Source organism: Babylonia areolata, chromosome 3 (genome assembly GCF_041734735.1).
Source record: "Babylonia areolata isolate BAREFJ2019XMU chromosome 3, ASM4173473v1, whole genome shotgun sequence".
NCBI classification, from domain to species: Eukaryota; Metazoa; Mollusca; class Gastropoda; order Neogastropoda; family Buccinidae; genus Babylonia; species Babylonia areolata.
In genome coordinates this window covers 50,571,208-50,594,563 of record NC_134878.1, presented here as the reverse complement: position 1 = coordinate 50,594,563, position 23,356 = coordinate 50,571,208, and the positions used below count along the sequence as shown (strand labels likewise).

Here is a 23,356-nt window from a genome sequence, read left to right as displayed (position 1 = left end):
TGTTTATTTGTTTTTTTTACATTTTTTTCCCCATCCTATACAAACCCTGGGTTTTCAGGGATTGGCAAGGGCAAAAACTCTTGGCATGGAGTGAGTTAAATAACATACTTACCGTGACCCAACTAGTGCAGACTCCGGCAGGGGTCTGACATTCCTGTCCTGTGCAAACTACTATCCGCCTATGCGGAGCAGACGAAACTACGGCCGATAACCTCCCGGAAGTAGGTAACCTCCCCTTTGTCCCGCTGGTTATCGCCCTCTTTTGATGGCAATATGCCATCACCAGCGCAGCAAGCAGGGAGAACAGGAAGCGGGGAGGACGGGAGGGTCTTAAATTTGGGTCATGCTAAGTATGTTATTTAAACGTAAGTTTAGATAGAAAATTTCCTTTTAATTACACATACTTAACCGTGACCCAACTAGTGCAGAATAGCGCGACAAGGTGGAGGGCTCGCCTGTTCTACTGTCTGTGTGCTGTGATGGTCTGTTGTGCAGCTACCACAGAAGCGATGGCTCTTGCGCCATCAACCCGCAGGCGTGCGACATCTCTCTGGTAGAAGTCGATGAGCCATTATCCCTAAGGCGATAGGTGTCCCTCAAGTAGAATTTGACGAAAGTAGAGTGTACTGTGTCGCCTAAGGACATTAGTGCGGGTAAAGAAGACAGAGGTCCACAGCTGTATTGTGGGGGAGGTCTGTGGACCACAGCTGAGCGGATGAGCGTCAATGCAAGGAGGTGCGCATGTGGTTTGATCTGATGATTCCACAACGGATGTGGGCCGATAGTGGAAGTGGTTTTTATGTTTGAAGGAAACTGTGGCACGAGACAGAGGTAGGTCACCGTGTTGGGCCTGCCTCAGGCATGACAGCCAGATCTGTGGAGCTCCTCCATGCGAGCTGACAGGCGATGGGCACTCCCCCCCCCCCCCCTCCCCTGACGTTTGACGTTGTCAAAAAATGACAGCACTGGTATGTTGCCTATGCATAGAATGGCAGACATTTGGCAACAAAAGACTTGATGTCCCTGGTGTCTCTGGGACAGGGTTGTGTAATTGCCCAGGTAGGTACCATCATGAAGGGGCATACGGAAGGCTTGGTGGCTTCTCTGCCTGAGTGTGGCATGTTGGAGTAACCTGCAGAAAGTTGTCGGCAGTCAATGGCTGGGTTGGATCAGGCTGTGGGAGTGCACTTCATGCGCCCACAGGTCACTGAGTCTCATTCTGTGGTGGAATTCCCAAATGGAAGAGGGTTTCCATGGGGAAAATTTTTGCTGAAGGTTCTTTAGTGAGAAAGGGGACCGGATCCATGACAGGCCTCTGGCTGTGTGTGGTGCGCACTGAGTCTGGGATGGAGCGGGGCGGGGCAGGGAGGTAAGTGGCTCAAGATGTGTTGTACTGGCTATTGACATCAAGGCACTGATCTGACATACGTTTTTAGTATGGCCAACTGCAAGGTGAGAGCTGTATTATCAGTGGTTTCTTAATTGCAAAGGGAAATCATTTGCAGCTTAGTCTTTCATGAATGACTATGTCTCTCAGACTAGAAGTCAAATTGCACTGGGACTTAGTGCTGTAGCCTTAGGCCTAAGTAGCCTTTGGGAACCGTCCCAATGATGAGTCCTAAGGCCCTCTTGATTGAGGGACCGGAGATGCAACTTGGGCAAAACACTCTCTACTATAAATTGTATAATCGAATTCCAGCCCGAATAGACTTGACAGCAGATGCCTCCTCTGCTGTTCTGATGGAGACTGTCGTACACGACTGATTATCATATACTGTTCCTAGGAGGTCACCAATCAGCATGGGTAAATCAGGAAACAGCTGCTGTGTGCTTCAGGGACGAAGGTGTTCACCATGCAGATTATGTTGCAATGTAAGGAAGCCGGAAAGAGTTGACGGGGTCTTGTGGTGCAACCGTGTGTCAGAAAGACATGGTGCTTGCTTCCGAAGTGACAACAAAGTCATCCTCTGACAGGCCCTTGACCGAAGACTGGGGCTCCATGATGGGATAGCCTGCCTAGGCTAGAAACCTCAGGAAGTGTCTCATTGGAAAGACAGTGCTTGAGGAGGAATGGCCATCTGTAACCACAACAGTGGTTGTGTGTAGAGGCCGAAAGGATCGGGCAGGGAAGACTAAGTGCAGAAAGTGCTTTCAAACGCCAATTGTTTGAGACGTTGATGCTGGATTTGTGTTCAAGCAAGGTGATGGGGTGAACTGATGTGCTTGAATGCGGCATCTGCCGTGCTGGTATGAGTGGGCAGAAAGGTACACCCCTGTGGCTAATGGACGGTTCGTTGTGCTTTGTGGGACGCATCCGTCCTCGTCAATATGCCTTTCTCTCAAATGTAGAGGAAAACAATTATGACCCAGGCCTTCTGCTACTAGAGAGGAGTAGAAGAGATGGGCTGAGGGTGATTGTCTCCTGCCCAGTGGGCAGTTTTTGGGTCACTAAAACTTGTAAGGCAAGATAGACACCTCTTCATGGGAAGGCTGGCTAGGATGTAGGGCCTGTGTGGAGCTTTTGTCACAATCACAGTGGTGCAAACCAAGGGTTGTTGAAGGCAAGGGGAGAAAGGGATGCCTTACAAACTTGGAAGGAATGAAAGGCATGTGTGTCCAGAGTGGCACCTCTAAGTTGGACTGCCTCATCCTTCCTTGTGCATCTCCAGCCTTATGGGTGATTGTTGCAGGCAAATGAGTTGGGTTGCCTTGTCCGTCCTTGCACCAAGAGAGGCATTCTTAGCCCTGTGGGTGTGAAGGGGGTGTGTGTGGATCCCTAAGGACCAGCCACTACTGAAATGTGAAGGAGCATACATTCAGGCGTGAATGAGGCTATTATTATTTTATTTTATTTTTGTGAGTGCAGTCGTCCTCCAAAAGCAAGGTAGGGATGAATTTATGAAAATGAATACATATATGTGCCAAGGGAATAAAAACTTCCATCAGCTCAAGTGATGATGTCAGAAGTATGCCAATGACAAGAGATCAAGACACAAGAAATAAGCGACTGTATAAGCATACGTGTAGCATGCACAGATATACCCAAGTAAGTGGGTAAGTGTGCATAATCATCAATGGAAAGGAATCTGTCCATGCACCTACATATGAGATGTACATACGCATATGAATAAAGTGCCAGTACGTAGAGGCAGAGAGTTCTGGGCATTGTGAACAGAAGGCCGCAAATGCAAGTGTGCCTATATTGCTATGTAGGGAATCTCAATGAATAGATGTCAATGAATGGAGATAGAAATATAATTGTACATGTTAATATGAAAGTCGTATTAACCTATCCCATAAGCACATACACATGTGTATACCGATGATAAGTACGCATCTATAAGTGAAAGCAGAAATGTGTATGAATGTAGCAATATATCTCATATATATGTATATATGTGTGTGTGTATATATATATATATATGTATATATATATATATATATATATATATATATATATATATATATATATATATATATATATACACATATATATTAGGTACCGGCAGTCAAAATTTTAAAATAGAAAAAATGATTTGTAATACATTGCATTAAATACTACTTTAAAAAATAGACAAAACACAAAAAGAATGAAGTCTCTACCTTTCTTAGTTTCTGAGTTACGGCCGTTTTAAGATGACATGTCCTGACGAACTTGGTAAATTTAGATTTTCCTCAAGTTCAGTGATACCTGAATAGCATGATTATTATCACAGCAGCCCCATCTTATTACTTTTCAAGAGTACATAACATATAAAACAAGAAAAAAGAAAAAACAAATCCATTACACAGAAAGTTTTTATTTTACAGAGCTTCAAATTTGACAAAAATGCCGATTTCGTATGTCCAAAATACCCTGATAAGGCAATTTTAGAGGACAGCCACACAAAAACTATACATTGGAAACAGCTGAAATCTATGATTTGGACCCCATACAACATAGTGATATTGCTTATTTTTTTCTGTACAGTTAACTTGATTCAGAAATGAATAATTGGCCTTTAAAAATGGGTTTTCCCTTAATTTGTGCGATGGAAAAAGTGACGTCACAAGGTGTTGAACTTAAAAACAGCTCTAACTCAAAAACTATTTGATGGATTTGCTTCAAATTTTGCATGAGTGTTAAGAATGTTACAAGAAACAATTCTATTCAAAACAGTAATATACAAACATCAAACCAGCAATTTTGGTTTATCCATATGATGAAAATGAATATGTCTGAGGTACAAGAAATCTGAAATCAGTGCATCAAAACAAAAGAAAAAGTCCATTATATTTCTTTAAATACTAACAACTTGTCAGTACTGCTTTATGTGTTTCTAAACTGTTTCCATAACAATAACATGAAAAAATGACTCAAAAGAAAAAAAAAAAGAAAAAAAAAAGGTTTAGTGGTGTTGGAGGGTGGTTTGTGACATGTCACTGACTGTCAACAAGATTTATGCATATCTCTGTTTGTACAGCAAGTACATCTTCCTCAGTTTGTCGTGTTCAGGAACAGACCACACTCTGCCATTCTGCGTTGTAACCTCAAAACCAGAAGAGAACACAAACATTGCAGAAATACTGTCATCTTCTGGCTTATGTGGCCACACATATGTGTTGTTGGCAACTGTACATTTGCGTAGAAAGTTCACCCTAGCCTGGTCTGGTCTGAAAATTTCAGCGACACTTCCGACATGAAAATCATTGTCATAGAAGACAGCCACATTTTCTCCAATTCTGGTGAAAACAAAATCCTCAAAAGTGGTTTCCTCTTCAGCTTCGTCACTGGATTCTGAAGACAGGTCATGGTCTGTATCAACATCCATTGGCTCTGAAAAAAAATCATTTGATCTGATGCAGATATTTTACAAGTTCACAAAACACAATGCAGCTAAATCACAACATGTTCAAATACTGGTTTATGATAGGATGTGGAATACTATAGTATATTTCACAAATAACAGTATAAAAAAACAAGAAAATGGAAATGTGTAAGTGTGGAATACACAATATCCTGTATGAGTTTACCACAGTGTTTATTTCTCAACCCACAAGTTTCTCCCAGGAAAAAAGTTTGAAAACCATAGGGACTTCACAGTATGATTAAAAAAAAAAAAGAAAAGAAAAAAAAAGCAAACGAAGAAAAGTTTACCCAGAAAATAAATATCACCCAATCATCAAGGAACAATGCAAGCACAATTTGCAGGGCAAATACTAACCCCCCACTCCTTCCCCCCTTTACCCCCACCCCCTCACTAAGTAAAACATACCAGCAAAATGGTCTTCATCGCCCAGGAGCTGGTGGTCACCCTCTCGTCCAAACTGAAGTGGCTCAGCCAGTTGTTTATCTGCTTCTGCTTGTCCTGCAGCTGCTGCAAAGTATCACCACAAAATATTTGTACTAAATTTTTGCTGATCTGAGTTTGGAGTATAAAAAAATAAAATAAAATAAAATTTTTTAAAAACCAAAGAAACACAACATAACTCTGAACAGTTTTCTTTTCTCCATTCCCATTCTTAACAGTAAAGGTGACTGATCATAAAGAGAATAATATGGGCGTTCCTTGATAAGTTTAATTTATAACAAATTTCTTTATTTTCAACTTCAGTTGTTTTACATTAAAACTTAATGACGGTTATTTCTATGTTGTTTGTAGATATTTTCATGTTAATAATCTGATAATGGCAAATCATAAAAGGAAATATAGATGCATAATCTGAAAAAAATATAAGAAAATGTTACAAACAAATGAAAAATAGATCTATGGAGGGAAAAGATTACCTTCAGTGGCACCTTGTCGTAGAAATCTCTTCAGATTCTCCATCAGTCTGGCAACACTGGGAACTGATGTTTTCAGATGGGGTGATTTGTGACCCAGAACAGTTTTCTGGTAGTTCATCTGCACCTGAAGAGCTGCTCTTTTGTCTTTCTGGAGGGCGAACCTTCTGACAAGACGATCTACATCTTCCGGAGTCTGACAAGGTCCTCCATGTTCCATCAGTCTGACAGTGATGTCATTTTTTTTCTGGATCACTGCTTCCTTTTTCCTGTCATGCTGCTGTTTGTTTTGTTCCAGGATAAGTCTTTTCTGAGCAACAACATCACGCTCTTCCTGACGGTGGCGTTTTCGCCAATTCTCTGCCTTCTTTGCAGACAGCTGAAGCAGGTGTTCTTGCTCTGCAGTGGACTTTGTCTGAAACCATGTGCTCATGGTTCGGTTTCGAACAAGCATGTTCATGGTTGTGTGGTGGTGACAAGCTGCATTCCTCCGTTTGTAGATGGAAAGATCAAGGTCTCCAAAACAAGCCTCACCAAGCAAGTTAGTTATGTGTGAGTGGGCCAGTTTTTCTCTTTTTGCACTATCTTGGACATCATGGTACTGACCTCCTGGCAGGAATTCTTGCAGCTGCTGGTTGATGACTGTCACCAGTTGTCCACACAAAGGCTGAAGAATCCTTATTGTTGACTGTTTTGCCACATCATCTACCTGCATTGCAGCATCAAATGGTGCGCAGTTTGGACGGTCACGGCCGAAAAGGATAGGTAGATGTGCATCAAACATGGTGGTGGCATCATTTTCCCATTCCTCCAGCTGTTGTTTCATTGCCACAACATGTAGATGGAAGTCCAGGTAATGGACACCTGAACCAAGTATTTCCCAGTATGGACCTGTGACTCTGTAAAAGATAAGAGCCAAGGCCAGGACATAGGGTGCCAACTGGTCACTCAGTGCATCTAACAGCACACTCTCAAGTTTACTGTTTTTTTCTGGAAGATACTCTTCCAGGAACGTGATGATGTCAGTCCTGTGAAAATGAAGAGCAGCAGCAGCTTCAAAAAGATTATTGAAACGATTTGCTCTGAAGCTGGAGATGATGGAGGGTTTCTGGTTCAACACACAGAATGCAGACCATCCATCTCTGCATCCACTTTTCTCATCACCCCTTGGTCCCAGCACTTCACACGCCATTCTTATATAGCGGACAACTGCAGATTCTGGGGTTTTGAAAGTGCAGAACTTTGGTTCGCAGTCCCGTCCCAGGCGTTGTTCACCCCTTTCTTCTTGAATAGTTTTGCATGCAGTGTTTGTTTTCGCACTTAACCCAAGAAGAAAGTGGGCATTGCAGCCAAGAAATTCAATCGACTCCTCCGTTCCTAATGTGGCTTGCACCACCTCATTCAAGTCTTTCTTGAATTTCTTCATTACTGCAGCCCTGTCTGTCATCACACCTGCCAGGTTCTGCAGTATACGGTGGAAATGTTGTTGTTTGTCTTCCTCTCCAAAGACTTCTGACAGTTCTTGGAGAAGTGTCAATGTTGTCTCAACCAAAGTTGCTGAATTTTCTGTTGCCACTGTCGTGAAGCCGCAAGACAAGGATTCTTCTGCTGCCTTTATTTGATATCCAATCCATTTTTTTTTATCGCGGCTGGTTCCATCAATATGTATGTCATATTGACCAGTGGACATTGCTTCAGCGACCTGCACTTTAGCTAAAACATGTCCCTGGTCAGCATACCGGCGAACTGTCCTTTCAGATGGCAGGTCCTCTCTCTTGATGTCCACACTGAAAAGATGTTTGGCCACTGACTGAATAACCAGAGGACAGTTTTCAGCTGACACTTGAAGGGACAACAGAGCGATTGTTGTTTTCTTCACCTCATCTGAAAATTCTTTGTGATTCCCTTCTTTCAGTGTTTGTACAGTTGGTGGAGGCTGATTTGCCAGAAGATCAATGGCTGTTTGATGTTCTTGTACACTTTCTTGAAGCTGAGCTTGTAGTCTGTTTCTTTCTCTCCGAAGATTTGAGACCTTTGTCTGCTCAAGCTTGAGTTTCTGCTTCACTCTCTTTATTTGTCGTTCACAACTTCCCACTTGATGAGCTTCAAGTTCTGCTTCTTTCTTCTTCAGATGTCGCTCTTTTCTTTTTAGTCTTTTATAAAAATTTGTACCACGAATTTCTTTGATGGTATTCTGAGCCTGTTTCAAGCACTGAAAAAGATTTTGTTTCTCATTCTGCAAGTCAGCGTTTTGTTTTTGTAGATCTGAAGTTTCAATTGCAGCTGTTCTTATGATAGAACTGTTCTTAATGCACTGTTCTTTCAGAACTCCATTTTTTTCCTTCTCTGCCTCAAGTTCATTTTCCATTGCTTGCATGTCCCTCCTTAAAGCTGCAAGTGTTGTTTTCATTGCAGATAGAGCTCTGACATCATTGGTGAATTGTACTGGTGCTCGAACTACAGCTGTGGGGACATCAACTTGATCAAGTTCAAAAGAAGCTGACAGAAACAGATCTATGTTCTGCTGTCCATTTGGTCGCTTCGCACTTTTCATCAGGGATGTGTACCTATCCTTGCACTTTTTCAGTCTTGTTGTCAACTGCCTTTCTGACAATTCTAGTATGTTTGCTCCAAGGTTTTCAAGTGCCTTTCTGCATTCAATGAACCAAGATCTTGTATGGATCTGATAAAAATGAAGAAGATCCACCACCAGACCATTTGTTAGTTCAAGTTTGCCTGTAAAAGTCTTCAGCAGTTCAGGGTTGATGAGGTGTTGCTTGAAAATCTGGTGTTTCAGCAAATGAGGTCCAACATTTCTTTCTTTGAGGCAGGCACCAATATCTGTGGACAGGAATGCCTCCAGGTCACCACCACCTTCTTTCACCCGTTTTCCTTCCTTGACCACTGCCTCTACTTCACCATGCAAACTTTTTCCTTGTAAAAGGTCATTTTCTGTAACTTTGCTGTACAGTTCACCTATTTCTGCCCAAGTTTTCTTGCTCTCAGTTCTGAGTAACTCAAGCTGCAGCAGTAACCTGGCTGTAAGTGGCATAGGAACCAGCTTTGGTGGCCGTCCACGTCCAGATGCAGCGAGTACTGCTCCCATGCGTTGAAGAGTGTCATCATCTGGTCAAAATCAAAACATATTAGTTTCCTGAAGACAGTTCAATATGTGCTGCCTGGAATGCACACACACACACACACATATATATATATATATATATATATACACACACACAGAGTGAATGCGTCTGCAACTGCAAGTGCATCAGTTCACTGATTCATCAATTTCATGCTTGTGTGTGTGTGTGTGTGTGTGTGTGTGTGTGACGTTGAGAAGAGTGGGAAGCAGGACGGTGAAGGCCTAACAGTAACACTGACACATCCAGAATGACAGCACTATGATAGGCATTGAGAATGCGAATTGAATTTGATTTTGGCAAACCAAAGAGTTCACCCACGTTTGCATGCAAACATGCAAGTCAATGCTCATATCACACAAGTTATGTGTGTGTTTGTGTGTGTGCACGTGTACACGTAAGCATATGCATTATCTGTACTTTTTCTGTTTGCGGATGTGTTGGTGTATGAGTGTAAGCACACTTCATGTGTGTATGTGTATGTTTGTGTGTACTAAAACTAAGAGAGAGGAGGGGGGAGAATGAGAAAGAGAGAGAACGATATATATACTGACAACTGTGAACGAAGAACTTGATGATATTAAACAATTATGCACAATGACCATTGATCCCCACCTCTCCCAGCTCAAATTGTGTGATACATCAGAATATTCCATTAAGGTCGGTATTCGTTTCTGAACTAAGTTAACAATAACTGAATAAGTAATAACAAACCAATCTGACAGACTAGTCAATTCACGAGAGGGCCATGAGCCATGAGGCGAGTATTTCCGGTTCATGTCGTGAAAAATGATCTTGTTTAAATCGGCGATCCTTTCATTTAGAATCCCAAAATGTATATAACAATATAACAAAATGCAAAATAATGCATTTATGTTTCATTACAAGAGTTTTCAGACAATATTTCAGTCTAGAATAAAATAGTACTGACACGAAACACAACTGGTGGAAACACGTGTCGATCACTTCGTCAAGCAGTCAAAGCTTACTCCATTTATCACGAAATCAGAACGATCCTATGGATTAATAAGCTCTAAAAACTACGTGGATCAATTAATTATGAATCAATCTATAAAACTCGTAACACTTACCGAGATGATTTTTGATCTGGGTGACGAAAACGCTTGAACTATTAGCGTAATCGCTTGTCGATTTCATCGGAGCTGCCATTGCCTTGTCGAGTCAATGTGTGAATGTGTGTCACGGTTGCCAGCGTGCTTTTCATTGGCTGCGCTATGATTGAGCGCGTATGAATACATTGACCTTTGGTACCATTCGAATCAGCGAAAAATAAGCTTTCTATCGCATAATGTAACATTGTATTTAAAAGCTTTACTTTGGTGGAAAAAGCCTTTCAAATATGTCCTTTTAACTGATCAGTGTGCTGGCTTTTTGTTATGAAACAAATTAATAAAATAACTGATGGGGGAACTTGTTTAGGCTTCGACCTTGCGGTTTGACCTTATTTGAATACTGGGGATGGAAAATTCCACAACCTATAAACAAAGCAAAACAAGTGACCCTCGGACAACGCGAATGTCCGCCATAGCGGAAGCGCGACACGGGGTGAGTTTCGCCGATTACGGTAGGCAGTTCTCGGAACGAATACACTCTCACACTCGCACACAAGAATATAAACGAACAATCGATTGAAAGATTAATGGTTCATCTTTATTTTCATTATGTTTTAAACACGATTTATACACAATTTCACACAAAAATCATCAAGTGAAAAGTGACAATTTTCGACTGGCTGCCGGCTTTCCCGCAGCCTGTGTTAGCGGGTGCCGGTACCTATATATATATAGATTTTTTGTTGTTTGTTTTTCGTTGTTTTTTGTTTTTTTTGTTTTTAAATATGTATATATATATTTCGTGATTGTTGCTTGTGATAATAAATCAAATGGATAGAAGGGGAAATATTGTGATGCATTTCCTGTGGCCAATAGCCTGAGAAACGGCAAGAAAAGTGCAGTTGCTATGCAAAGATGTGTACAGTAAAGTCCCTAACTGGGCATGAGGACCCAATGAGAAACCGAAAGAAAACATCGTTGGTGGACAGCACGGGGGGCAGGAGTGATGTGCTGTGTCGGCGAAACTAACCACAGCTTCGAGCGCCTAGGTTACAAATGTGGAGTTGCCTCTCTTGGCGCCGAAAATCGTTGAAAAGGAAGGTGTCTTTAGAGCACATATCCCCCTTGTGCGACGTGTCCTCGCTGAACAGGGAGGAGTGTCATGTGTGTGAGAGTCCGTGGTTCGATGCCACTGTAACCGACACAGGTGAAAACGAGCGCAAGGGGAATAATTATAATGTCCCTTAGTGCCGTGGGCATCCCAACCCGAATCGGTCGCCATCGTACGCGAGACGGTCGGGGCATGTGGCATGACGGCGCCGTAATCCAGTGTTATGGGCGTCGTGGACGAGGGGGTGACAAGTCCGGCTTGCTGTGGGATGTGCATCCCCCTGTTGCTGAACAGCGGTCCAATCTCGCGAATAGCTCCTGCGAGAGGGCCGACGTTCAGTTGTCAGTTGTTGTGTGTTGACGGATAAAGTGATAGACAAGATCGGCCCGAGCACTGCCGAGAGGCAGGATCGAGTTATTAATACATTTAAGAATTATCTTGATATTCATTGTGAAAACTTTAAATACAAAACTCATTAACATATTTTCTGATTTTTCAAGCACTGCGCACTCAATGTTGAAAAATGCAACAGACATACGTGGGGACTCTCTTTTTCTTCCCCACTTCAAGCGGGTAAAAGGCCTTGTCAGGCTTGCACGCACGCCTTGATATTGATATATATGATATGATATAAGAGGTACTCCAACGTGGAAGTGCCAATATTAGTCTGGGAAACAGCAGAGTTAGGCAATGGGGCAGAAGAATCCAACACTGCCGAAGTTCCAATGGGGCGTGCACGTACCTGCTCTGTGGGCGCAAGGCGCAGCACCGGAAGGCAGAGTGGTACATAATTGCTGCAGCAAGTTTAGCGATGAGTTGCTGATTGGTTGAGTAGCTTGCTGAGACACCATTAGTGGATGGGAAACAGCAGCACTCGGCGGTGTGGCAGATGGGGTCATCACCGCATAGCTTGGTAGGACCGTGCACACACTCGCACTGAAGGCAAGGAGCAGTGCCGGTGCAAGGGAAATAACTGTGGCAGTCACCGGCAAGGGTGCCGAAGCAGGGGTTGCCTCCCTTGGATCGGGTGATCCGGACAAGGAGGGGGTGTACGCGTATGGGCAAGCGTGTCCCCAAGTGGTCCACCTTCCTCCCTACACCAGGGGAGGGCATCCCTACACGCCTCGGTCGCTATTGGATCCAAGACGGTCGAGGCATGCCGCGTGGGGTGCCGCGTGATCCGATGTCACGGCCGCCACCACGGACGCATCGCACATAGGGCCCAGTCTAACATGCGGATCCAAGACAAGCTGCCTTCAAGGGATTGTGGCCATTCCATTGGTGCAACTGTGGGTATGGTAAAGAGAGAGGAGATCGACTCGTACACTGCCGACTGGCAGGGCCGAGAAAACGTGGATCGCGTCGAGTGAGTTCGCGGATCGATAAAAATGACATGAAAGGTAACACTGACCCGAGTGTGTGACCACAAACCTCTAGAAGTCACCAGAGGAGGTGTAGGAGGTGGCGGAGGTCTGGAGTCGACCGGAGGGAGCGGAGGAAGTGGAGAAGGCGGCGGGTTGGCATTGTTTAGAGGGCCAGGAGTCGAGGGCCCAGAGTGTCAGCGAATCGATTGCGATCGCGCCTTAATTTTAGCACGATTCCCCAATCGAGCTACATAATTATGTGACCTGGTTGGAGACATAATTTGACCACAAACAAGAACGCCAGAGAATCGACAGACAGAAAATACGAAAAAACTTAGCTGTATGAAGAGCACAGATACAGGAGTCATGATGGCTGCCCGGAAAAAAAGGGCGATAACCAGCGGGACAAAGGGGAGGTTACCTACTTCCGGGAGGTTATCGGCCGTAGTTTCGTCTGCTCCACATAGGCGGATAGTAGTTTGCACAGGACAGGAATGTCAGACCCCTGCCGGAGTCTGCACTAGTTGGGTCACGGTTAAGTATGCGTAATTAAAATATATTTTGACATTGATTTGGGAAAATCTCCAGCTCTGACTCGAGTAAACGTAACTGGCTCAGTTCTGAGTAGCTGTCCTCAATCCAAAATGTATGGACTTCGGAAGACCATCGTGATTTCTCATCACAGCCAGTTAACAGGAATCTCATAAAGATAAACGCCATCATAATTAAACGTAACAAGGCTGCCAAATTTGAAAACTAAAAAAAAAAATTGTAAAAATTAACTATTCTGATTGTTTTATAAATGTTATATTAATTTTACGGTCTTGTTACCTGTGAAATGGAAGATTCAAACTCATCGGGCTTTTCACCCTGAGGCTTGATTATTTTCGCACTTGTTGAGTACATCTGTGAAGAAAAACAATAGATGATTAGGTTCATGTGAAAGAGTATAAACAATTCAAATGCAAAAACCAAACAAGGACAAAGTCCTGTCTCTCTTCTTGACTTAAGTCAGAGGCATAGTGGAGTGATGGCTTAGAGATAACACGTCCGCCCAGGAAGTGACAATAGCGTGCTGGTTCAAATCATGGCTCAGCCACTGATATTTTCTCCCCATCCACTAGACCCTGAGTGGTGGTCTGGATGCTAGTCATTCGGATGAGACGATAAACCGAGGTCCCGTGTGCAGCGTGCACTTTGCGCAAATAAAAGAACCCATGGCAACAAAAGGGTTGTTCCTGGCAACATTCTGTAGAAAAATCCACTTCGATGGGAACGAAAAACAAAACTGCACACAGGAAAAAAGGGTGGCACTGGAGTGTAACAACGTGCTCTCCCTGGGGAGAGTAGCCTGAATTTCACACAGAGAAATCTGTTGTGATAATAAGAGAAATACAAAATATAAATCTTTCAAACCAGAAACATAATTACATACTCTGCTTAATATTTCTCTTTGCCTTAATCCCTACTAAAAGAAAAAAAAAGTAAATCCTGCCCAGTGATTTTTTTCCTTTTTAAAATTTTAATAAGTTGAGTGTACACACACACACACACACACACAGATCCCATGATAGGCTCTCATGGCCTGATAAGTGCATCAGGTTTATCCAAAGGATGTGTTGTGCATATGTGTCTGCACACTGACACCTTGACACCGAAACTGAAAGTGACAGTCTTTCCCAGTTGGGGACACACACACACACACACACACACACACGTAGAGAGAGAAACAGACAGAGGTATATACTTAATATAGTGAGATACTGAGACAGACAGAAGCAGAGAACATACTGCATACATCTGCACAAAAAGACCATTTGTCGTGCGATCACGATCTGGATCAACAGTCAAATACGATACACATGTTTTACCGTCAGCTTTCCCCACATCTAGTACCGCTTATAATGAACAAGTAAAGCTAAGGCACCTATGTGACTGTCTCTGATCACCTGCATCATATGTGAAACGTCCATGTCTCAACGGATTGACAATTCAAGTCGAAAGCTCATCACTTAAATCCCTTAATACTGGTTATAATAACGAACCATCGAAGTCTTCTTAATGATTATATCAAAACATTAAGGTCTGTTGTTTCCATCGACTTTAATATAACTGTTCATAAACCTTTCCTTTTTAATTATTTTTAAGTTTACCAATGATAGCTACAGATCAAATCATACCGTCTCACGGCGAGTTGTGTTGAAAAGGGACTGATACTCGTGTTTCCGGTAACATTTGGCCAGGTCCACAGTTGCAGAAAAAGCAAACCCGCCCAGGTTTCTCTCTCAAAGCAGTTTCTTCCACTTCCTTGGTATGGAATGGGTTCCTTTCGAATGCATAATAGTACAGCGGTGAAGTCTGCTGAGCTTTCTGGGTTTGAAAAGTGAATGGCCTGTTGATCAGAGATAACGTGGTCTAAAAGGCTACTACTACTCATCCTCCTACTCCTACTCATCATCCTCCTACTCATCCTCCTCCTACTCATCCTACTCATCCTCCTCCATCATAGATAATTCAGCTCAATTCTTTACTGTTGTACACTTTGAATATCCTGGTCCAGACACACAAATTTAAACACTTCACAGTAACACTCTTTGGTTACACCATAGCAGCATGACCACGACACAGTAGGCCCTAGTAACGGCAGCACAGATCTACGCGAAAAAATGTCAGTTCACTTGAACCTAAATCAAGTTCGTCCGTTGAAGACCAGTGTCGCTGAACTGGCTTTAGTCACATGCCTGCAGAATCGGAGAGGGTGGAACGCCGGGGATGAGGGACTGTGGGTGAGGACGTTGGAAATATGAGGTCAGGGAAAGGAGTGGGAGTGAGGGAGTTTGGAACGGACAGGGATGAAGTGGAATGATGACCACTGAAAAGGCGAATCCTGGAGTCCCGTCGGGGTGGCAGTCAGGGGGAACCCACAGGAATAAGTCACAGGGAACAAATCTGTAACAAGACTCCCATGTCTCTGTAGACTATGCTCTAACACGTTATGAAATAACTAGTACCCCTCCCCCCTCCCTTTCCTTAAGCAATACACATTACGCTAAGTAGGCGAGTAAGTGGATATTGATGCAGTCGCTTCCTGGTGGTGTGTCCATCGAGATCGATGATGACCATCGTCGTCATCCAGCTGGGGGATGGGGGCAGGGTGGTGGTGGGGTGGGGGGGAGGATGCTCATGAATCTATCTGTGAATGCACAGATGGCTGAATAGTCCAATCTGCGCACGAAATGTTCGCGGACAGTTGGGGCAGACAAAGACAGGCATATCATTGTCAGGGAGCTTGTTTGCCCGTGACTTTCTGGCCTGTCTCTTCTGAACAGCTGCTGCAGTCCTGTTGGCCTCGCATAACTTGGCGCCTTTGTGCACAGCAGCGCGCCATTTGTCACGGTCCACTGCAGATTCCTCCCAGGAGTCTGGGTTGATATCAAACGTTTTAAGAGAGACTTTCAGAATATCTCTGAAGCGCTTCTTCTGACCTCCGTGTGATCTCTTCCCTTGTTGCAGCTCGCCATAGAAGAGCCTTTTGGGCAGCCGATGGTCTGGCATGCGCGCCACGTGTCCAGCCCAGCGAAGCTGGGACTGCATCAGGATGGTGAAGATGCTGGGAAGGGTGGCTTTTGCGAGCACTTCTGTGTCTGGGGTCCTGTCTTGCCACTTGATGTTCAGTAGCTTCCTGAGGCATGTTGTGTGGAAGTGGTTCAGCTTCTTGGCAGGTCGTTGGTACACTGTCCAAGTTTCGCAGGCGTACAGTAGTGTGGGGAGAACTACTGCTCTGTAGACCTTTAGCTTGGTCTCAAGACTAATGCCTCTTCTGTTCCAGACATTTGCACTGAGTCTGCCAAACGTTGCGCTTGCTCTTGCAATCCTGACGTTCACTTCATCGTCGATGGTCGCATTTCGTGACAGTGTGCTGCCAAGGTATGTGAACCGCTCCACCGCACTGAGTCTCTGACCGTTGACTGATGTTGGGCTCAACGTAGGGTTTCCCTGGGGCTGGCTGATGGATAACTTCAGTTTTCCTCGTGCTGATGGTAAGGCCGAAGTTCCTGCTGGCAGTGGCAAACTTGACGCTGAGCTGCATGTCAGCTTCAGACCCAGCGTTGAGGGCACAATCATCAGCAAACAAAAAGTCTCTGATGATGTCTGTCATGACCTTCGTTTTTGCTTGAAGCCTTCTGAGGTTAAACAACTTGCCATCTGTTCGGTACTTCAGGTCGATTCCAACATCGCCATCTCTGAAGGCATCAGTAAGCATTGCAGAGAACATGAGGCTGAACAGCGTTGGAGCCAGGACGCAGCCTTGCTTGACACCATTTGTGACAGCAAAAGGAGCAGATGTTTCGCCATTGTCCTGGACTCGAGCCTGCATGCCTTCATGGAATTGGCTGACCAAGGAAATAAATTTCTGAGGGCATCCGTACTTGGCCATGATCTTCCACAGTCCCTCTCTACTCACGGTGTCGAAGGCCTTAGTGAGGTCGACATAGGTGGAGAACAGATCAGCATTTTGCTCCTGACATTTCTCTTGCAGCTGCCTTGCGGCAAACACCATGTCGGTGGTTCCGTGCTCTTTCCGGAATCCACATTGGCTCTCAGGCAAATGACCTTGGTCAAGGTGAGCTGTGAGGCGGTTTAGTAGGATCCTGGCAAGTATCTTGCCTGCGATGGAGAGCAAGGAAATGCCCCGATGGTTATCACAGGCTTGCCGGTTCCCCTTTCGCTTGTACAAGTGAATGATAGATGCATCTTTGAAATCCTGGGGGATCTTCTCTTCTTTCCACATGAGTGAGTACAGCTGATGGAGCTTCTCAGTCAGCACAGTGCCTCCATCCTTGTAGACCTCTGCTGGTATGGAGTCTGAGCCAGGTGCTTTGCCACTGGATAGCAGACGGATTGCTTTCTGGGTCTCAAGAAGTGTTGGCGGATCGTCCAGTGCTTCGTTGATGGGGACTTGTGGGAGACGGTCTATGGCTTCATCATTTATGGAGGAAGGGCGATTTAAGACACTGTTGAAATGCTCAGCCCAGCGTTCAAGAATTTTCTCCTTCTCGGTGATCAAGGTATTCCCATCTGCACTGAGGAGGGGGGATGATCCTGAGGATGTGGGGCCGTAGACTTCTTTTAAGGCATCATAGAACCTCTTCATATCGTGCCTGTCAGCATATCCCTGGATCTCAGCTTTGTCACTCAGCCACTTATCCTGCATCTGGCGTAACTTTTGCTGAACAGTCCTGCGGATGGCATCGTACGCATCCTTTTTTGATGTGGACTTTGGGTTGCTCAGGTAGGCTTGATGCAGACGGCGTTTCTCATCCAGAAGCTGCTTGATTTCATCACAGTTTTCATCAAACCAGTCTTTGTGCTTTCTGGTCATGGGTCCCAGGGTCTCTGAAGCTGTACTATAGATCAGCTCACGCAGGGTCCTCCAGTCAGACTCCACATTCTGGTTGTCCAGAGAGGCGGATTCCAGATGATCTTCCAAACTCCACAAAGGATTGTTTGATGGTGGTGTTATTCAGCTTAGCGATGTTGAGCCGTTTTGGAGCCTTCTGGCCTTGGGGGCGTCTCTTGGGCTGGATTCGAATATTCAGCTTCGAGACTACAAGGCGATGGTCTGTCCAACACTCGGCGCCGCACATGGTCTTTGTTACACGTACATCTTGCCTATCCCTTTTCCTGACGATGACGTAATCGATGAGATGCCAATGCTTTGAGCGAGGGTGCATCCATGACGTCCTGTTACGGGTAGGGAGGCAGAAAACTGTTGGTTATCAGCAGTTCGTGCTCTGCACAAGTCTGAAGCAAAAGCAATCCATTTGGGTTGCAGTGGCCCACACCGTGCTTTCCAATCACTCCATCCCAGGAGATGTAGTCAGAGCCAACTCTAGCATTAAGTCCCCAAGAATGATGAGCTTGTCTGCTTTAGGGATAGCAGCAATGACAGAGTGAAGGTCCTCGTAGAACTTCGCCTTCACTTCATCCGGGTTGGTCATGGTTGGGGCATAGGCACTGACAATGGTGAGGTGCTTCTGGCCAGATGCCAGTGGGAGTTTCATGGTCATAAGCCTATCGTTGACTCCCTTTGGGATTCCAGCTAGCTTGCTGACAAGTGCTGTTTTTACTGCAAAACCAACGCCAGCCTCACGTCGCTCTTCGCTTCCTCGTCCACTCCAGAAGAAGGTGTAACCAGATCCCCGTTCACAGAGCTCGCCTTCGCCTGCAAGCTGAGTCTCACTCAAGGCTGCAATGTCAATGTTGTATCTGGCGAGTTCGGATGCAACTAGTGCCGTTCTCCTTTGGGGTCTGTCCGCGTTATCTCTGTCCAGGAGAGTCCTTATGTTCCAAGCACCAATGGTGAGAGGAACGATCCTTGTTTTCTTTTCTTTCTTTTTGTTTCGATCGCTGATGTAGGGTCCCCGCCAGCCGCGGTATGATGGCCAGGGTTATATGGAGCAGGCAATTTTTAGGGCACCTTTTCTAGCCCCTTCCTCATGCCAGGGAGGTGAGCAGTGCATTCCTAAAGAGGGCTGCTCAGACGCTCAGACGGCTGCCGAGCTCCATCGCTGCTCCTGTCGACGAAGAACGACCCTATGGCCTGAGCCACCTGCGTGCAGGTCTGCGGCTGCGACTGCCAGTGTACCCACACCTGTCGTTTCGTCGCTCGCCTGTCGCCACAGGACTTGGGGGTGATGAAATGATGAAGGATGAAAGGTCATTTAGGATGACTGATGACTTGCGCGATGAGTTTGTTTAAAGTGAAGAGGACTTGCGCAACGTCGACCTCACTCTCTCGTCCGGGTCCACCAATTTCCAGTGGCAAGACTAAGTCGAGACGACTGGAGGATGAGCACGGATGCAGTGGATGACCAAGATATCCTTTCGGTGTCTCATCTTGCTCTCTGCACTCCACAGCGCGTTGCTGTAACCGCCTTCCTCTCCGTTGAACCGATAGGTTTCTTCCGCAGATTCTGCCGGATCCAGACTTCGCATGCATGGGTAGACACACCCCGGGGGCCAACTGCGTGTGGCATGCACACAGCACAGTGGAGCTAGATGGCCGTCGGTGGCTCTCCTGAGCCGACGCCCTTTTATGGATCTCCATAAGGGTGTCTAGCCACCCGCCTCACCAGTCTCGGAAGGGAGCAGTGGGAGTGCCGGTTTAGTCGCCGGCAACCTGACCCTGAACAGGTTGTACTGGATTACAGGTTACCAGTAGCAGATCTAATGAGCTGACCTGACCTGACAGTCGCTTCCACACAAAAACTGACTACCAATGCCAAAAAGGACAGGAACCGCCCATTATTGTTTCTCTCATAATTAAGGAGTTAAACCTGCATATAATACGCAAGACATTTACCCTAAATGACAGTTTGTCGTTATATGTAATGCTAGTTTCGCACTGCAGAAACAAAACTCAGTGAGGTAATATTACAAATCATCGTACTACATTTCCAACACAACACAAAAATGTTTTGGGAAATTTAGACAGTTTTCATTGTAAAGAAGGTATATTTGAAACAATAAATCGAGCCGAATACATGTCAAAATAACACTTAACAACCTTATCAATTTCCCCCAAAATATCTAGAAATAAAATACTGGATTTAAAAGATTTCCGTTAAAACAATCCCAAAAATGCAAACAAATGTCACAAGTTACGACACTAACACCACGAGGACAAACTAACTATACAACTCCCCCCTCACCTGTCACCAGGACTCAGGCACACTACTGGCCCAGGAGAGAACACAGAACACAGACCCACACAGAGGCAGAAGGGGGTCACACAAGAATCGAACCCCACGACTGTCCAAGAGGACACCCAACAGCTCGCTTGCTGGATCGGCGACCCTTCTCCTTCCAAAGCTCGGCACCAAAGGCAAAGCAAAACCCTTCCCTCAAACCGACGTTAACTCCGAACTCATCTCAAGAGTTCAGAGCGAGAAGGACTAAGAACATGTCAGACACACATCACGACAGATTCACGTGCTTCAGTTCGGAACAGAACTGAGCACACAAGAGAATGACAGAGCAAAAGGGGGAGAGAGGAGGGAGAAAGGGAGAAGGGAAAGGGAGAGGGAAAAGGAGAGGACTGGGGGAAGGGAGAGAGGAGAGGGGAAAGGGAGAGGAGGGGGAGACGAACACACGAACACACGCACAAATGAATGCCACGAGCCGTGACAGTCTCTGTGGTCTGTCTGAGTCGCCTCTGTCCAGAAGTGTAAGCAAGTTCCATAAGGCAATGGTCAATGGGGTGCTCCTTGTTTTCTTCTTTCTTTCCTTTGTGTGTCGACCGCTTGAGTAGGGCCCCCGTCAGCCGCGGTATGCTGACTAGGGTGGTGTGGAGCAGGCAATGTTTAGGGCACCTTTTCTAGCCCCTTCCTCATGCCAGGGAGGTGAGCAGTGCTGTCCTGAAGAGGGCTGCCCAGTCGCTCAGGAGGCTGCCGATCTGCACTGCTGCTCCAGTCGGTGAAAAACGACCCTATGGCCTGAGCCGCCTGTGGGCAGGTCCGCGGCTACGACTGCCAGTGTACCCACACCTGTCGCTTCGTCGCTCACCTGTCGCCACAGGGCTTGGGGAAAATGATGGTATGGGATGAAGGATGACTGATGACTTGCGCGATGACTTTGTTTATAGTGACGAGGAGTTGCGCACCGTCGACCTCAGTCTCTTGTCCGAGACCGTCTGTATCCAGTGGCAAGACGAAGTCAAGACGACTGGAGATGGAAATGGATGCAGTGGATGACCAGGATGTCCTATGTGCCTCATCCTGCCCTCAGCACTCCACAGTGCTCTGCTGCAACCGCCTTCCTCTCTGTTGAACCATGAAGGTTTCTTCCGCAGAGTCCGCCGGATCCAGTCTTCACATGCTTGGGTAGACAAGCCCTAACTCACCGAGGGTTTGAGACCCGTCGGCTACCCTCACCTAGTTTAGCCAGCCTGTCAAAGTCGTTGCCCGAGGATCGGGCGCTGCCGCATGCTAGCAGCTTCTAGGACCCATAGGTGAGAGCTGGGTGCCGATGGGGACCAATAGAGGACGAACCACTCCCGGAAGTGCGTGACAAGCCCCCCCCCCCCCCCCCCCCCCCTCTAGAGGTACTACCCCTCTTTTTTTTTTCTTTCTTTTACGAGGGTAATAAATAAGCAAGGACCGTGCTTGGCTTTCAGCCAGCCCTCGCCCTGTGGGGGAAAAATAAAAAAGTATCATGTTTTAAACAAAAGAAAAAAGATAAACTGAAACACATTCCGGCAGAACACATGCCCCGGCATCACTACAACCAACTCCCCTTCCCGATTATTCCACCTTCCACCACCACCCCTTCTGGAAGAGGGTAAAGGAAAGCACACACGAGAGCAAACAGACCGAAAAAATATGCAAACACCACAGTCTGAACAAAAAGTCCTCCCTCCGCAATCAAACCCCGCCCCACCACCACAAATCGCACTGACACTGAGACACAGAATAATAATAATGATAATAATAATGAATAATAATCATAATAACCAGCAATAATTGGACATTTATGCACAATAAATTAACATATGTATATGCGCATACGAATTCGTAGGTACAATACATACATACATACATACATACATGTGTGCATCCATCCATATACGGTACATCAAGTACATTCGACGCACACGCATTACAACATTACAGCGAAACAAATACACCTACACAATCAGCTAACTACTTTCATGTATGACTGAGACTGAGAGGGTCTAGAGGAAATGCTGCCGGAAAAGAATAGTCTTGAGATTAGATTTAAAGGAAGGCAGTGGGGGGCTGTGACGGACGTGAGGCAAAGAGTTCCATATTTGAGCAGCAGATGATGAAAAGGCGCGACCACTGTGCTTTTTTTTCTTCTTCTTCTTCCTCTTCTTTTTTCCTTCGTATTTTGGGACACGGAAGGTACTATCATCAGCAGCAGAGCGAAGAGAACGGCGGGAGGGTACATCATAGATTTGAAAGATGTCAGAGAGATATCGGGGTGCAGTTCCAGACATGACATTGTAGCAGAGACAGGCGGCTTTGTATTTGATTCTTCAAATTGCTCTGTGGGTAACCCTGAGTGCAACTCTTCAGTTTTGAAGGGGTGTGCAGGGTGTGCGCCGAATCTAATAGTAAGTTGGCGGCGGAATTTTATACCTGCTGTAGTGCTCCAGTCTGAGGCCGGAGTGTTTGCGGACAACCGATGAGAAGAGAGTTGCAATTGTCTAATCTGGAGAGTATGCATGAATTAACTAGTGTTTTGGTTGCGTCGCCGGAATGTGAGGTAGTAGTGTATGGAGCTGATTCGTCTGAGTTCAGTTCAAAGCAGGTTGCTTGACAGGTTTTGCTGATGTGATACTGCATGAAAAGATAATCTTCATCAAGGAAAATGCCAAGGTCACGGACATGATCAGAGGATGAGATAGAAGAGTTTCCGAGATCGACTGCGACAGTGGAAGGCAGGGAAGTGGCACTCTACTGGTGCCGGGAAGAAGGAGTCTGAGGGCTTCAGTCTTATCATCGTTAGTTTCAGTTTGTTTTCTGTCATCCATATAAGCAGGCGGACGTTCAGACAGATAAATTGAGAGCTATAGAGGGAACCAAAAACTAGTGCTAGAAAGAGCTATACCTGCATAAGGAGGATATGCTAGTAAATAACTTCTCCAGTGCATCGTTCTCTGACAAATTAAAGCATGGCCTCCTTGTCCACAAACCCCGACACCTGTGCCCATTTATTAGGTTGCATATATGTAGTGTGTATCGATTTGTCGGAACGCAGCGACGCCTTCTTGAGCTACTGATACTGATACTGATACTAATAGGTTGCATTCAACATAAACAGGGAAAATGTTACTACTTGGTTCTGAAAGCTAATTATGGAGTTTAACCTAAAGAAGA

At 45.4% G+C, this 23,356-nt stretch overlaps 2 protein-coding genes across 2 annotated transcripts in view; both read right to left on the bottom strand.

Moving 5' to 3' along the window:
* The window catches only part of LOC143280366 (small ribosomal subunit protein eS7-like), a 30,928-nt gene extending 16,226 nt beyond the window's left edge, over window positions 1-14,702 (bottom strand). The window contains exons 1-2 of the mRNA XM_076585002.1: window positions 14,633-14,702; window positions 13,284-13,358 (exon numbers count right to left, since the gene is read on the bottom strand). Coding sequence (XP_076441117.1) covers window positions 13,284-13,358 — 75 coding nt within the window. The 5' untranslated portion in view covers window positions 14,633-14,702. The remainder of the gene's footprint in view (window positions 1-13,283; window positions 13,359-14,632) is intronic.
* Window positions 3,542-6,746, bottom strand: LOC143280615 (uncharacterized). The gene is made up of 3 exons (XM_076585331.1): window positions 5,768-6,746; window positions 5,256-5,357; window positions 3,542-4,816 (listed from the first exon to the last, which is right to left on the bottom strand). Exons 1-3 carry the CDS (start codon window positions 6,588-6,590, stop codon window positions 4,440-4,442), a joined length of 1,302 nt encoding a protein of 433 aa, XP_076441446.1. The 5' UTR covers window positions 6,591-6,746; the 3' UTR covers window positions 3,542-4,439.
* Window positions 14,703-23,356: the final 8,654 nt, after the last annotated feature.

What these genes read in the sequence shown, in the direction of transcription:
- LOC143280615 (XM_076585331.1), bottom strand. Translation starts at nt 6,590, where the DNA reads ATGAAACAACAGCTGGAGGAATGGGAAAATGATGCCACCACCATGTTT. An exon ending in ACGACAAGGTGCCACTGAAG is followed by an intron (nt 5,358 to 5,767) that starts GTAATCTTTTCC and finishes GATACTTTGCAG; the next exon opens with CAGCTGCAGGACAAGCAGAA. An exon ending in CGATGAAGACCATTTTGCTG is followed by an intron (nt 4,817 to 5,255) that starts GTATGTTTTACT and finishes ATTTTTTTTCAG; the next exon opens with AGCCAATGGATGTTGATACA.